The 14,113-nt window shown below is 41.9% G+C and overlaps 1 protein-coding gene across 3 annotated transcripts in view; it reads right to left on the reverse strand.

Annotated features, from left to right (window-relative positions):
• Positions 1 to 14,113, reverse strand: part of NAPEPLD (N-acyl phosphatidylethanolamine phospholipase D) — a 54,435-nt gene that overhangs the window by 21,443 nt on the left and 18,879 nt on the right. For all 3 annotated transcript variants that reach the window (XM_072759907.1, XM_072759906.1, XM_072759905.1), the window contains exon 2: positions 10,907 to 11,213. In XM_072759907.1, coding sequence (XP_072616008.1) covers positions 10,907 to 11,213 — 307 coding nt within the window. The remainder of the gene's footprint in view (positions 1 to 10,906; positions 11,214 to 14,113) is intronic.

The raw sequence follows: 14,113 nt of genomic DNA on the forward strand, positions 1-14,113 counted from the left end.
CAGTCCCACATTGGGCTCCCGGTGCATGGAGCCTGCTTCTCCCTCTGCCTATGTCTCTGTCTGTCTCTGTCTCTCTCTCTCTCTCTCTCTCTCTCTCTCTCTCTCTCTGTGACTATCATAAAAAAAAAAAAAAAAGAAAAGAAAAGAAAAAGAAAACCAGTGATAGTCACAGCAATGCATACAGCAAAGGGGGAGGCCAAGTCGACCCACGGGGAGGGATGGGGGCGGTACAGCGAGAGGGAAACCTGACCCTGACACCAAGGAATGCAGAAGCACTGCATGGTTCCTTCCACAGGTTGGGGTCTAACAGTTAAATTCACAGAATCAACAAGTGGAATGACGGCAGCCGGGGGCTGGGGCGAGAGGGCAATGTGCAGCTCCTACCACCAGGCCCACCGTTCCAGACAAGCAGGACAAAGCGGCCCTGAAGGTACGTTGCACACTGCACCTACACTTACCAGTAACGTGCCGCACACTGAAGAATTTGGGAGTACAGACCTCATGGTAAGTGTTCTTATTACAATGGATTAAGAGAAATGAAGATGAAGGCAAGCTCCTAAGGAAACAGCTCAAACATCAGCAAGCCGTGGCCTCCAGAGAAGGACAAGTGACAGGGGCTCGTTAGAGGACTCATATTTGTTTGATAAGCCTTTTAGCACTATGACTTTTAAAAAACTGTGTACATGTTGTTGTTTTTAAATAAAGTAACCTGTTAGGCATACCACAGCAGAGATATAATTGTTATTTTTCATTCTTTCAAAGGGAACCACTCTATTCTTCCAAGTATTATACACCGGAAGAGTGCGTGATATTTTCAAAGTACTTTGTTGTTGTTGTTTTTTAAGATTTTATTTATTTATTCATAAGAGACACAGAGAGAGAGGCAGAGACACAGGCAGAGGGAGAAGCAGGCTCCTGCAGGGAGCCTGATGTGGCACTCGATCCCGGGTCTCCTGGATCAGGCCCTGGGCTGAAGGCAGGTGCTCAACCACTGAGCCAGCCAGGCGTCCCAAGAAACACATTATTTTATTATTTTTTAAGATTTTATTTATTCATGAGAGAGACAAAGAGAGAGGCAGAGACACAGGCAGAGGGAGAAGCTGACTCCATGCAGAGAGCCCGATGCAGGACTTGATCCCGGGACTCCAGGATCACATCCTGGGCTGAAGGCAGACGCTAAACCACTGAACCACCCAGGGATCCCCTCAAAGTACTGTCTTGCATCATGTGAACCTTAAAACAATTCTAGCGACCTCCACTGTCTTAACTTTAGGGACCAAAAAAAAAAAAAATCGAGTACCTTTAAGATTGTGATAGAGATCAAGCCACATCCTCAAGGAGGTATCTGAACCTGAGCCTGGTTTCCAGATACCTGGTGTCCCTCTCTTCCTACCAGCCCATGACGTGCTACCTTAGCTCCATGTCTCCCTCACACTCGGATCTGACTGGTCCCCACTCGCTTCCACCGCAGTGATGGCTGAGGACAGCCTCCTCCAATTAAGGCACCTCAGGAGGTTCTGCTTCCCTCCTTCTCTGGAGGGCTCCAATGGTCTCTTCTGACTCCTGGTCATGATGATCAACAACACCAACCAAAGTCACTGAGCCGACTCCGACAGAACAAAGCCATGACAGCATCAGAACAACTTAAAGCCTGTTGGGAGGCACTGGCAGGCACGCTGCTATAAAGACCCAGACAAGGCAGATATCACAAACGGTCCAAGGAAAGAAACAGTTTTCTGGCCAACCAACTAAACTGTTTAGCTCTGCTGATGACCAATTTTTGTTGTACTCAGACCTGTCCTTTTGTACTTTATCTTCCTCCTAAAATCCTGTCATATGTACATACCTAAATCAATATAATCTACTATACGGATATAAACTGCATAATATATAGGAATTATAATCCTATGTATATGTTGTCCCTGTCTCCTTCCAAAAATAGTAATTTGAAGTTTTATTAAACTTTAGCCCCCCCCCCCATGTCTAACAAAAACAATTTCCAGAAATCTGAATAAATTCTGAATTCACCCAATGATCTGAAGTAAGTGTTCTCTACATGATTTTTTTTTTCTGGAAAATGTAGAACTCTAACATATCTAGGATGAAAGTTAATAATTTCGGCAATTTAAAGGGATTAAATATGGAGTTACACATGAAAATAAAAGAAGTCAATATGCATTTGACCTAGTTCTTAGCTTTAACTGGAAACAAGGAGGAAATACGGTGCAGGTTTAAAAAAAAGAACTGGGATCCCTGGGTGGCTTAGCAGTTGAATGCCGCCTTCGGCCCAGGGTGTGATCCTGGAGACCCGGGATCGAGTCTCACATCGGGCTCCCTATATGGAGCCTGCTTCTCCCTCCGCCTGTGTCTCACCCTCTCTCTCTCTCTCTTTCTCTCCCTCTCTCTGTGTGTTTCATGAATAAATAAAATCTTTAAAAAATAATAATAATAAATAATAAATTAAAATAAATTTTAAAAAGAACTAATAAATGTATTGGAATAAGATAAAGATGTCTTCTCTCTCCTGTTACAGGAAGCTGAATGTAAGTGGTGCATACTGAGATGTCCTTTAAAATTTTTTTTTTTTTTGAGAAAGAGCATAGGCAGTGGGAGGGGTGCAGGGATGGGCAGAGGATAGGGAGAGAGAATCTCAAGCAGGCTCCATACTCAGCACAGAGCCTCATATGGGGTACGATTCCATGACCCTGAGACCATGACCCAAGATGAAATCAAGAGTCAGATGCTTAACTGACTGAGACACCCAGGTGCCCCTCCTTTGACACTTTCTATTAAAAAAATAAAAAAAAAAGGCTAGTGATGCCTGGGTGGCTCAGCAGTTGAGCATCTGCCTTCAGCCCAGGGTGTGATCCCAGAGTCCCAGGGAGGAGTCCCACATTGGGCTCCCCCAAGGAGCCTGCTTCTCTGTGTCTCTGCCTCTCTCTGTGTCTCTCATGAAGAAATAAAATCTTAAAAAAAAAAAAAAAAAGGCTAAGATAGCAGAATAAAAGTATCCAAGGATCACCTCCTCCCATAAATACACAAAGGCAACAACTACATATAATGCAATTCACTCTGAAAATAGCCTGAGACCGGCAGAGCAGATTTCCCACAGCAAAGGACAAAGAAAAGGCCACATCAAGAAGGGCAGGAGAGGAAGAGACCCAGAAGGAACCAAAATCCTGGCATGGCAGCAACCCACAAAAGGGAGAGATCACAGGCAAGAAGCCACTCCTTGAGAAGTAGGGGTCAAGCTTCAAATCAGGTACCCCCAGCCCTGTGGATCTGCACCAGGAAGATGAGTCTCCACGTCTGGCCTTGAAAATCAGAGGCCTAGCTCTGAGAACTCTGAGAAGCAGCAGGGCTTAACTCCAAGACAGCCAGAGATAGAGGAAACTGAGTCTGTACTTTTAAAGGGCTGGTACACTGTATCACGCCACCCAATGCACCATGGAAGCAGCAATTTGAAAAGTGCCAGATTTGCTAACTTTAGGACATATGCCAGAGAAGCAAGGATCTGTAGGAGCTTTCTCTGGGAATGGAGGTGCTGCTGGGTGCCATGTTTCTTGCCTTCTTTCAGCCTAGTTAGCCAGACACTTGTGGAAACAAATCTGATCCTCTCCATCTACCTTGTCAGCACTGCTTGCCCCACAGATCTGTTCCCCTGCAGACCCACCCCATCTAACACATCCATGCTGATCCCATCCAACCACACCAGCAGGTAGCCTCAATCAGACCCAGCCATACATCTAGAGTCACTACTGCTGTCCCACACCTATGGGCAGACCCAGTTGGGACCATCACCCCTCCAAAGACACTATCACCCTTCCACACCTGTGGGCAGCCTCAGCCAAGACCAGCCTCCCCTCAACCCAGTGGGGTTGAACCACCATCCCTCCAAAGCATTGCCCTCAGAAGGGGGTTGCTAATTCCATGCAGTTACGTGCCCCTAGTGGCTACAGCAAGGCCTCTCAGTCAGTGTGTAGGGGGCAAACCCTGCCCACCAATGCACCCACAACAGTCATAGCCAGTCTCTGAAGACAGCAAGGCTGAGGGCTGACCCCACTGACCAGTGCATGCAGAGCCACAGCAGCCCCACCACAACAGGAGGGCATATACAGCCCATACAGGAAATACTCTGGAGTGCCTGATTCTGGTGACCAGGGGTTACTGCACTACTGGGGACCACAGAACACCTTCTACATAAGGCCGCTACTTTCAAGACCAGGAGACACAGCTGAGCCACTTACTAGAAAAGACACAAACACAGAGAGGCAGACAAAAATGCAGAGACAGAAGAATATAATCCAAATGATAAGTCAAAATCCCAGAAAAAGAGCAAAATAAATGCTAATAAACAATCTACCTGATAAAGAGTTCAAAGTAATGGTCATAAAGATGTTCACTGGACTAGAGAGGAGAATGGATAGACTGAGAACTTTAATAAAGAGATAAAAATATTAAAAAAAAAAAGAACAAGTCGGAGCTGAAAAATACAGTAACTCAAAAAATACACTAGAGGGCCAAGAGCAGATTAAAGAATGTAGAAGAATGGATCAACAATCTGGAAGACAGGGTCATGGAAAGCAACTAAGTGAACATGAAAGAAAAGTAACAACATCAAGTGTAATAACACTTGCATTACAGGGGGTCCCAGAAGAAGACAGAAAGAGGCAGAAAACTTATTTCAAGAAATAATAACTGAAAACTTTCCTAACCTACGGAAATAAAGAGACATCCAAGTCCATGAGGCACAGAGAGCCCCAAACAAGATGAAAAAAAGGAGTTCCACACCAAGACACATACAGTTAAAATTGCAAAAATTAAAGATAGAGAATATTAAAAGCAACAATGTAAAAGCAAACAGTTACATACAAGGTAAAGCCATAAGACTATAAGATGATTTTTCAGAAACTTTGCAGACCAGACGAGAGTGGCACCATATATTCCAAGAGTTGAAAGGAAAAAAACCCTACGACTAAGAATACTATACCCTGCAAGGTTATCATTCAGAATGAAAGGAGAGAATAGAGTTTACAAGACAGACAAGTTGAAGGAGTTCATCACCACTAAATCAGTCTTCCAAGAAATGTTAAAGGGAATTCTTTAAGTGGAAAGAAGTCATAACTAGAAGAAAATTGTGAAAAATAAGCAAACTGACAAATTCTGAGCCAGAATTAATAAAAAAAGAGGACTCAAAAAAAAAATGAAAGTTAAAACAGACACTACTGAAATACAAAGGATATGAGTCTACTACCAAAAAAATTCATGCCAACAAATTAGACAACCTAGAAGAAATGGATATATTCCTAGAAACATACAATCTTCCAAGACTAAATCAATTGGGACTACATGAAACTAAAAGGCTTTTGCATTGCAAAGTAAACAATCAACAAAATAAAAAGGCAACCTACTGAACAGAAGATCTTTGCAAATGATCACTACCTGATGAGGGGTTAACATCCAAAATACATAAAGAGAGACACCTGGGTGACTCAGCAGTTGAGCATCTGCCTTCAGCTCAGGTCGTGATCCCAGAGTCCTGGGATCAAGTCCTGCATCAGGCTCCCTGCAAGGAGCCTGCTTCTCTTTCTGCCTGTGTCTCTGCCTCTCTCATGGATAAATAAATTTTAAAATCTTAAAAAAATAATAAAAAATAAAAAAATCCATACAACCCAATAGCAAAAAAAAACAAATAATCCAATTTAAAAATGGGCAGGGGGATCCCTGAGTGGCGCAGCGGTTTGGCGCCTGCCTTTGGCCCAGGGCGCGATCCTGGAGACCCAGGATCGAATCCCACATCGGGCTCCCGGTGCATGGAGCCTGCTTCTCCCTCTGCCTGTGTCTCTGCCTCTCTCTCTCTCTCTCTGTGACTATCATAAATAAATAAAAATTTAAAAAAAAAATAAAAATAAAAAAATAAAAAATAAAAATGGGCAGGGGACCTGAATAACCATTTTTCCAAAGAAAACATGCAGATGACCAACAGACACATAAAAAGATACTCAACATCATTCATCATCAGAGAAATGCAAATCAAAACCACAAATAAGATCCATCACTTTACCCTGGTTAGAATGGCTAGTATCAAAAAGACAAAAACAAGCACTGGTAAGGATATGGAGGAAAGGTAACTCATGCACTGCTGATAGGATTATAAATTGGTGCAACCACAGTGGGAAATAGTAGAGAGGTTCCCTAAAAAATAAAAAAAAATAAAAAAAAACAGAAATATCCTATAACCCAGTAATTCTACTTCTGAGTATTTATCTGAAGAAAATGAAAACACTTTAAAAAGATACATGTGCATGCCTATATTTACTGCAGTATTGGAATTGGCCCTTGAACAAAGTGACCCCTGCACGGTCAAAAACCCACGTGTTGGGCAGCCTGGGTGGCTCAGTGGTTTTAGCGCCACCTTTGGCCCAGGGTGTGACCCTGGAGACCCGGGATCGAGTCCCACATCAGGCTCCCTGCATGGAGCCTGCTTCTCCGTCTGTGTCTCTGCCTCTCTCTGTGTCTCTCATGAATAAATAAATAAAAATCTTTAAAAAAATAAACCCACGTTATTTTTGACAGTCCTAAAGTTTAATTAGTAATAGCCTGATGTTAAGCAGAAGCCTTACTGATAACATAAACAGCTGAGCACATATTATATCTTATCTGTATTCAAAGGTCAACTATATTTACAATAGGCAAGATACAGAAGCAACCTAAGTGTCTCATCAATAGATGAATGGATAATCTCATCGAAGGGTGTTTGCTGGTTTCTGCTGTGAAAGAATTGCATTTAATACCAGCTACGATACATCCTGACCTCAGCTTCTGGAGCTACTTATCAGAGGACGTGATTTCAAAAATTAACTCAAGAAGGGTTTTCAAGAATCCCTGGGTGGCTCAGCAGTTTAGCACCTGCCTTCGGTCCAGGGTGTGATCCTAGAGTCCCGGGATCGAGTCCCACATCGGGCTCCCTGCATGGAGCCTGCTTCTCCCTCTGCCTGTGTCTCTGCCTCTTTCTCTCTCAGTCTGTGTCTCTCATGAATAAATAAATATTTTTTTTAAAAAAAAGGGTTTTCAAGTAGATTCTGCATATGCTTCTATTTGTTCTATGCTGCAAATAGTGATATTGTTACTTGGCAATGCTTGGATGGCTCTGTTCTCAGGTCATACATCTTTTTCTCTTGCAATGACAATGACCGTTACTGACATTGTGCTTCTCTTCCTCACCAGATTGATGTATGAAGCAAACCAGACATCAACTTTCCATACAAGAAAAATTTTCAAAGAATCCTTCTGAGGCTTTAGAAACAGAGGAACCAGCAGCCACCACCCGACTGTGATGCCATCTTAAACCTGGAAATCCTTCTGGATGTGGACATTTTAAAGACTCTTGGACAGTTTTAAATAGGAATAAACTCTGGCTTAAAAAAAAAAAAAAGATGAATAGATGAAGGAGATTGGTATGTATACACCATGGAATATTACTCTGCCATAAAAAAAGAATGAGCTTTTGTCATTTGTGAAAACATGGATGAACCTTGAGGGTATTACCCTATGTGAAATAAGTTGGACAGAGAAAGATAATGTCATATGATTTCACCTATATGTAGAAATCTAAAAAACAAGTAAATTTAAAAAAGAAACAGATTCACACATACAGAGAACAAACTGGAAGTTGCCAAAGGGGAGGTGTGTAGGAGAATGGGTGAAATGGATGAAGGGGATTGATAGGTAAACTTCTAGTTGTAAAATAAATTAAGTCACAGGGTTGGGGGGGCACCTGAGTGGCTCAGTCAGTTGAGCATCTGACTCTTGATTTCAGCTCAGGTTGTGATCTCAGGGTCTTGGGACTGAGCCCCATGTCTGGCTCCGCGCTGGGTGGCGTAGAGCCTGCTTGAGATTCTCTCCCTCTGACTCTCCCCGCACCCAAAAAAATTAAAATAAAATAAGTTAAGTCACAGAACTGAAAAGTACAGTATGGGGAATATCATCAATAATATCGTATAATTTTGTGCAGAGATAGTGGGTAACTACATTTATCGTGGTGAGCCTGAGTAACGTGTGTAACTGTCAGATCACTAGGTCATACACCTCAAACTAATATTACATGTCAAGTAAACTTCAACTTTAAAAATCTGCCTGGCACCTGGGTGGCACAGTCGGTTGATGCTCAGGTTGCTTTCAGCTCAGGTCATGATCTCATGGGTCATGAAATGGAGGCCCACATGGGGCTCACACTCAGTGTGGAGTCTGCTCTCAAAAATAAATGAATCTTTTAAAAAAAACTAAAATAAAAATAAAACTTCTTGCCCTTAAAAAATAAATAAAAGTTTACACTTCATTAAAGAATGCAGCTCCCACCTTCATCACCTAATTTCCTTCTCTGCTTTATCATTCTTCCAAAGCACTAGTCATGCTTTAAGAGAACACATATTTTACCCATTTGTTTGTTTCTCTCTTCTACTAAACAAAAGATCTAAGAATGCCACGGTGTCTTTCTTCTGCGTTCATGGCTCTATCTCTACCACTTAGAACTGTGTGCCTGGCACAAGGCTCAATAAATACTAACTGAATGAATGAGTGAATGAATGAGTCAACTGGAAGGGGTTGAGAGGCCCTTGAACTCACTGAAATTATCGTAAAAGGCAAATGTGCTTATGTTCGCAGAAGGTCCACAGCTTTCATCAGATTCTCAAAAGGAGCCAGGGTTGAAAAGAGCTTCAGAACCACTAGCCTGGCAAGCTCTCAGAGGTTCAATGCAGTTTTCAGAATATCTCCAAATCCTTAGGATGCACAGATGTATTTCTGCCCTCATGTGATCACTCACTTCCCATGTGAAAGGAAACAAAACTAAAGTTACCATTGCTTACTTCTGCAGTTTTAGAAGCTGTGGCTCAAAAACCAGGGAGAGGGCAGCCTGGGTGGCTCAGCAGTTTAGCGCTACCTTCGGCCCAGGGCGTGATCCTGGGGGACCCGGGACTGAGTACTGCATGGGGCTCCCTGCATGTAGCCTGCTTCTCCCTCTGCTTGTGCCTCTGCCTCTCTCTGTGTGTGTCTCTCATGAATAAATAAATAAAATATTTTAAAAAAAACAAAAACAGGGAGAAATTTACCCCAAACAAGTAGACTATCCATCTTGGCCTCCAGCCCTACCCACTACACTTCACTTTCAGGTTCACAGGCGTTCTCCAGAAGGAAAAAACAAGGTGGGGGGAGGGTTCTTGTTCCTCCCATCCTCAAAGTTGAAACATGTAGTAAGGTTTTATCAAATTTTTTTAGGTTTTTTGTTTTTGTTTTTGTTTTAGGTTTTATCTATTAATGGCCTGCCTCATTCTAACAAGGTATTGAAAAAGTTTTATTCCCATTAATCAATTCTGTTAACTATGATTAATAGTGTGAACATTCCTTAGCATCAAAGTGATAATATCAGGGGCTTTTTAATCCCATATCCTTAAAAAAAAAAAAAAAAAAAAGACACACCAAGGTAAAGGATGATCCACCACCACCACCACCACCACCACCACCACCACCACCACCACCACCACCTCCTATTGCCTTCCCCCCTGCAGATCAAACCATCAAGGATGCCTGCACTCTTTTATCCTATCGCCCACTCCCAACATCAAGTTCCCTCTCTACTCACTCTCCACAAAGCCTGACAGGATAGGGCCTGGTAAAAAAGAGAGGCCAAAGGAGACAGACGGTAGAGAATAGAAAAGAAATTAGGAAAGGAGAAAGGACAGAAGAAAAAATCGAATTGGGAGCCACCTACCCCCTGCCAAATGTAATCACATCGATCTAATAAACTGCATGCCATGGGATCCCTGGGTGGCTCAGCAGTTTAGCACCTGCCTTCAGCCCAGGGTGTGATCCTGGAGACACGGGATCAAGTCCCACGTCAGGCTCCCTGCATAGAGCCTGCTTCTCCCTCTACCTGTGTCTCTGCCTCTCTCTGTATCTCTCATGAATAAATAAATAAAATAATTAATTAAAAATAAAAAAAATAAACTGCATGCCAAATATTAATAAGTTGCATCCTAGGTAAAACTCACCTATGTAAAGGTCAATAACCTATTGCCAATTTTCAAAGGTCTGGCAGGGTTATCTGAAGATTTCTTGTACAGCTTTAGCAACTTTATCCAAGGATGGGGGGCGGGGGGGGGGACGCCAAGCACTCTGGACAATGTCTTAACCTTATTGCTTAAAGCCTTAATTCATATTCCAAACACGTATCAGGTTCCTACTTTATGGTAAGTGTCATACACTTTCTCCCCTCCTTGACCTTGTCTATGCCATCACCCACCTGAAAAACACTGCCAAAATACGTTTTATCTTTCTAGGCCCAGCTCAAATATCGTATCACCTCCTCTGGGAAGCCATCTCCGGCCCTGCTAGTTAGAATTAATTGCTTCCTCTCCTATATTTCAAAACGATCTATTCCTACCTCTGGCTGCCATCAGATCAAAGCTGGTTATTCATAAGTGTGCTTTGTTGCTAAATATGAATCCAAGGGCACCATATTCACTTTTTCTCCCCAGATCCTAGCCCTATGCCTTATGATATAAAGGGGGCTCGGGCACCTGGGTCGTTTAGTGGATTGGGCATCTGCCTTGGGCTCAGGTCATGATCTCAGGGTCCTGGGATCGAGCCCCACGTAAGGCTCCCTGCTCAGTGGGGAGCCTGCTTCTCCCCCTGCTTGTGTTCTCTCTCATTCTCTGTTAAATAAATAAATCCAAATAAATAAATAAATAAATAAATAAATAAATAAATAAATAAATCTTTTTAAAATTTCAATTTAATTAAAAAAAATAAAGGGGGCTCAATTAACTAACTTGAGTGTCATAATTCACCGCAAAATTAGGTACTAATAGGGTAAACACAGAGCCCCCCCAAGAAAACCAAATGCTACCTCTTTGGAGCTTGGAACACCACTGTGATTTTTTTCCATTATCAGCCATCGGAGAACATTTGGGATGGAGAGATCCTTCCAAGTTGGCCACGGGTTAACAAATCTGCCATCCTTTCCTCTCTTTGATTTGGTCACATCTTCCTCTAGTCTGTAATCTAGTTTGAAACTTTTCCTGGAAAGCCTAGAAGAATCACTTCCCACAGAACTCCGCGCTGAATTTTGGCGTTTCCTTACTGCTTCTTTAGGATATTGGCTGCTTGTCATCAGAGATTGGTTGCTTTCATTTTCATCCATGTTCTTTTCAGAACTAAAAAAAAAAAAAAAAAAACAGAAGGAGGGTAAAAATACTGACTTCAACATTCAACATAAAGGCATGAAAACTTATGACACAGCATCCAGAGTATTATTTCTTAGCCAATAAAAATTTCTTCAAACTTATAAAAACAGTGTATCTCTATCAGCTTGAACTTCCTTCCTGCAAAATACAATTTTGTAATCCAGGATTACTGCTTGCTAAATAGAAAAGATGTTTGCTTTACCTACTCCTGCCAAACCTTTTAAATGTTCCTTATCTGCTGTAACCCAAGCAATGTCCATGCACCAGGCAGCATTTTAAACATATGAAATTTTCCATCTCCATGATCTTACACAATTAAAGCACCTTCCTGAATTTGTAATATTTTCATTCCTGAATTTTAAAAGCATTATTGTTAAAAACACAGTTAGAAGGGCTGCCTGAGTTCCTGGAGGATAAGCCAGTACTTCCAGTGATTTACAGAGAGCTCCACTAGGTCTAGCCATTTTTACTTTGAAGATAATCTGTTACCAATTCCCCTAAAAAACACACTGAGTTCTGATCCCAGGAAAGGAGATGATAATGTTAATGGAGAGACATTTCAATAATGTATTTAAGTGGCTAACAATGCAAATTTGAATTAACTCAGGTTCAGAACTGCTGGGAAGTACAGTATGCATCCCAGCTACTTACCTTGGGTAAGTTTCCTAACCTCTCTGGGCCTCAATATCCTCATCCATAAAATAGAGATAACAAAACCACCTAATCTCTGAGGTCTACTGGGAGGTTTTAAAAAGCTAATACAAATAAAGCAATTAGAAACAAGCATATGATATTTTATATATATATGTAACCACACACACAAATGGTAAGAGCTCAACAAACGTTAGCTGTTGCTGTTGACATTATTCCCACCACTACCACCACTTAATTCAAAGAACCAAAATCCTTGATTTATTTATTCAAGAGAGAGAGAGAGAGAGAGAGGCAGAGACAGAGGCAGAGGGAGAAGCAGGCTCCCTGCGAGGAACCCGATGCAGGACTTGATCCCAGGACCCCAGGATCACAACCTGAACCAAAAGCAGACACTCAACCACTGAGCTACCCACATGTCCCAAAATCTTTGATTTTTAACTATGTAGGTACTCCAGATATATAAAAGTGATAATATATTAAGAACATGCATTTATCCAGGGGCAGGAGGGTGGCTCAGCCAGTTAAACATTCGGCTTTTGATTTCAGCTCAGATCATGATCTCAGGGTCATGAGACTGAGCCCTGCCTCTCAGGCTCCATGTTCAGCAGGGGTCTGCTTGAGATTCTCTCTCTTGAGCCTTCACCCCCAGCCCATGTATGCATGTCATTCTTTCTCAAATATATAATAAATCTTTTAAAAAGAAAAAAAATAATATGCATTTATCAGGGCATCTGGATGGCTCAGTTAAGCAACTGACTCTTGATTTTGATTCAGGTCAAGATCTCAGGGTCAAGAGATCCAGCCCCAAGTGGGGTTCCCTGCTCAGCAGGGAGTCTGCTTGAGGATTTTTTTCTCTCTTTCTATCCCTCTGCCCTACCCCTTGCTCACACATGTGCTCTCTCCTTTCTTAGATAAATAAACTTAAAAGAATATGCCTTTATCTGCCATAAATTTCATTTCTTTCTTTTTTTTTTTTTAAGATTTTATTTATTTATTCATGAGAGACGGGGGGGTGGGGGGGCAGAGACACAGGCAGAGGGAGAAGCAGGCTTCATGCAGGGAGCCTGATGTGGGACTCGATCCCGGGACTCCAGAATCACACCCTGGGCCAAAGGCAGGTGCTAAACCACTGAGCCACCCAGGGATCCCCTTCATTTCTTTCCTATTCTACTACACAAACATTTGCTTTCTGTAGAGTTTAAATACAATGCATACACATAATACACTTCATAACCCTAACAAAATAAACACAACAGAAAGCCAAATAGTTTTATGGCTGCAATGATGTTTACCATAGAAATACTGTCCAGGAGGGAAAAGGAAAGAATACAAATACTAGGATGAACATATACACTGAAGTAAAACTATTTTTCCAAACTGTCTACGGTTAAATAGTCTATGGTCTGGAGGATAATCGGTGTTGAGAAAAGAAACCACAGCTGACAAAAGCTAAAGCACACACTGTTGCTCAGCCATTGGTGTTTGCTGGAGAGCCTAATAGCTACGAGAGCCTAACAAGCTTTATATCTTAGGCAAACAACAACCATCCTAAGTCCTCAATTTTCTCCTCTGTAAAATACCTACTTATCTCATGGGGGTCCAAAGGATTAAATGACACAGCATACATAAAGGGCTTGCCACTCACCAAATGCTAATTCTTTTTTCCCTAATCCTAACTGGCCATATATCTTAATTCTTTAAATTCCATCAGAAAGCAAAGAATCTGGGTAAGTTATCTCAGTTCTTCTCCAAGAATTGCCCTACTTGGGATATAATTAAGTTCAGGCCCAGGGGTACCTGGAATGGCTCTGTGGCTCTGGTCATGATCCTGGGGTTCCAGGATCAAGTCCCACATAGGGCTCCCTGCATGGCTCCTGCTTCTCCCTCTGCCTATGTCTCTGCCTTTCTCATAAATAAACAAAAATCTTTAAAAAAAAAAAAAAAAAAAAAAAGTTCAGGTCCCAGACTTTACAAAGGGCAGGAACAAGGACCAATCATTTAAATGCTACTCCATTTAACAGATGTACACAAACCAAATTTAGAGACTTTATTTCCTGACAATGTAACATGTCTAATAGATGGTAGAGCTGACCTGATGCTACCTACCCCTTGTGATAATAAACAGCTTGTGAGATACATACATGGGCCTATTTCTACAGACACATATACACAGTATTTACACATACACATATAAACACACATATAATATTCCTACT

This window comes from Vulpes vulpes, chromosome 5, assembly GCF_048418805.1.
Source record: "Vulpes vulpes isolate BD-2025 chromosome 5, VulVul3, whole genome shotgun sequence".
Taxonomy (NCBI): domain Eukaryota; kingdom Metazoa; phylum Chordata; class Mammalia; order Carnivora; family Canidae; genus Vulpes; species Vulpes vulpes.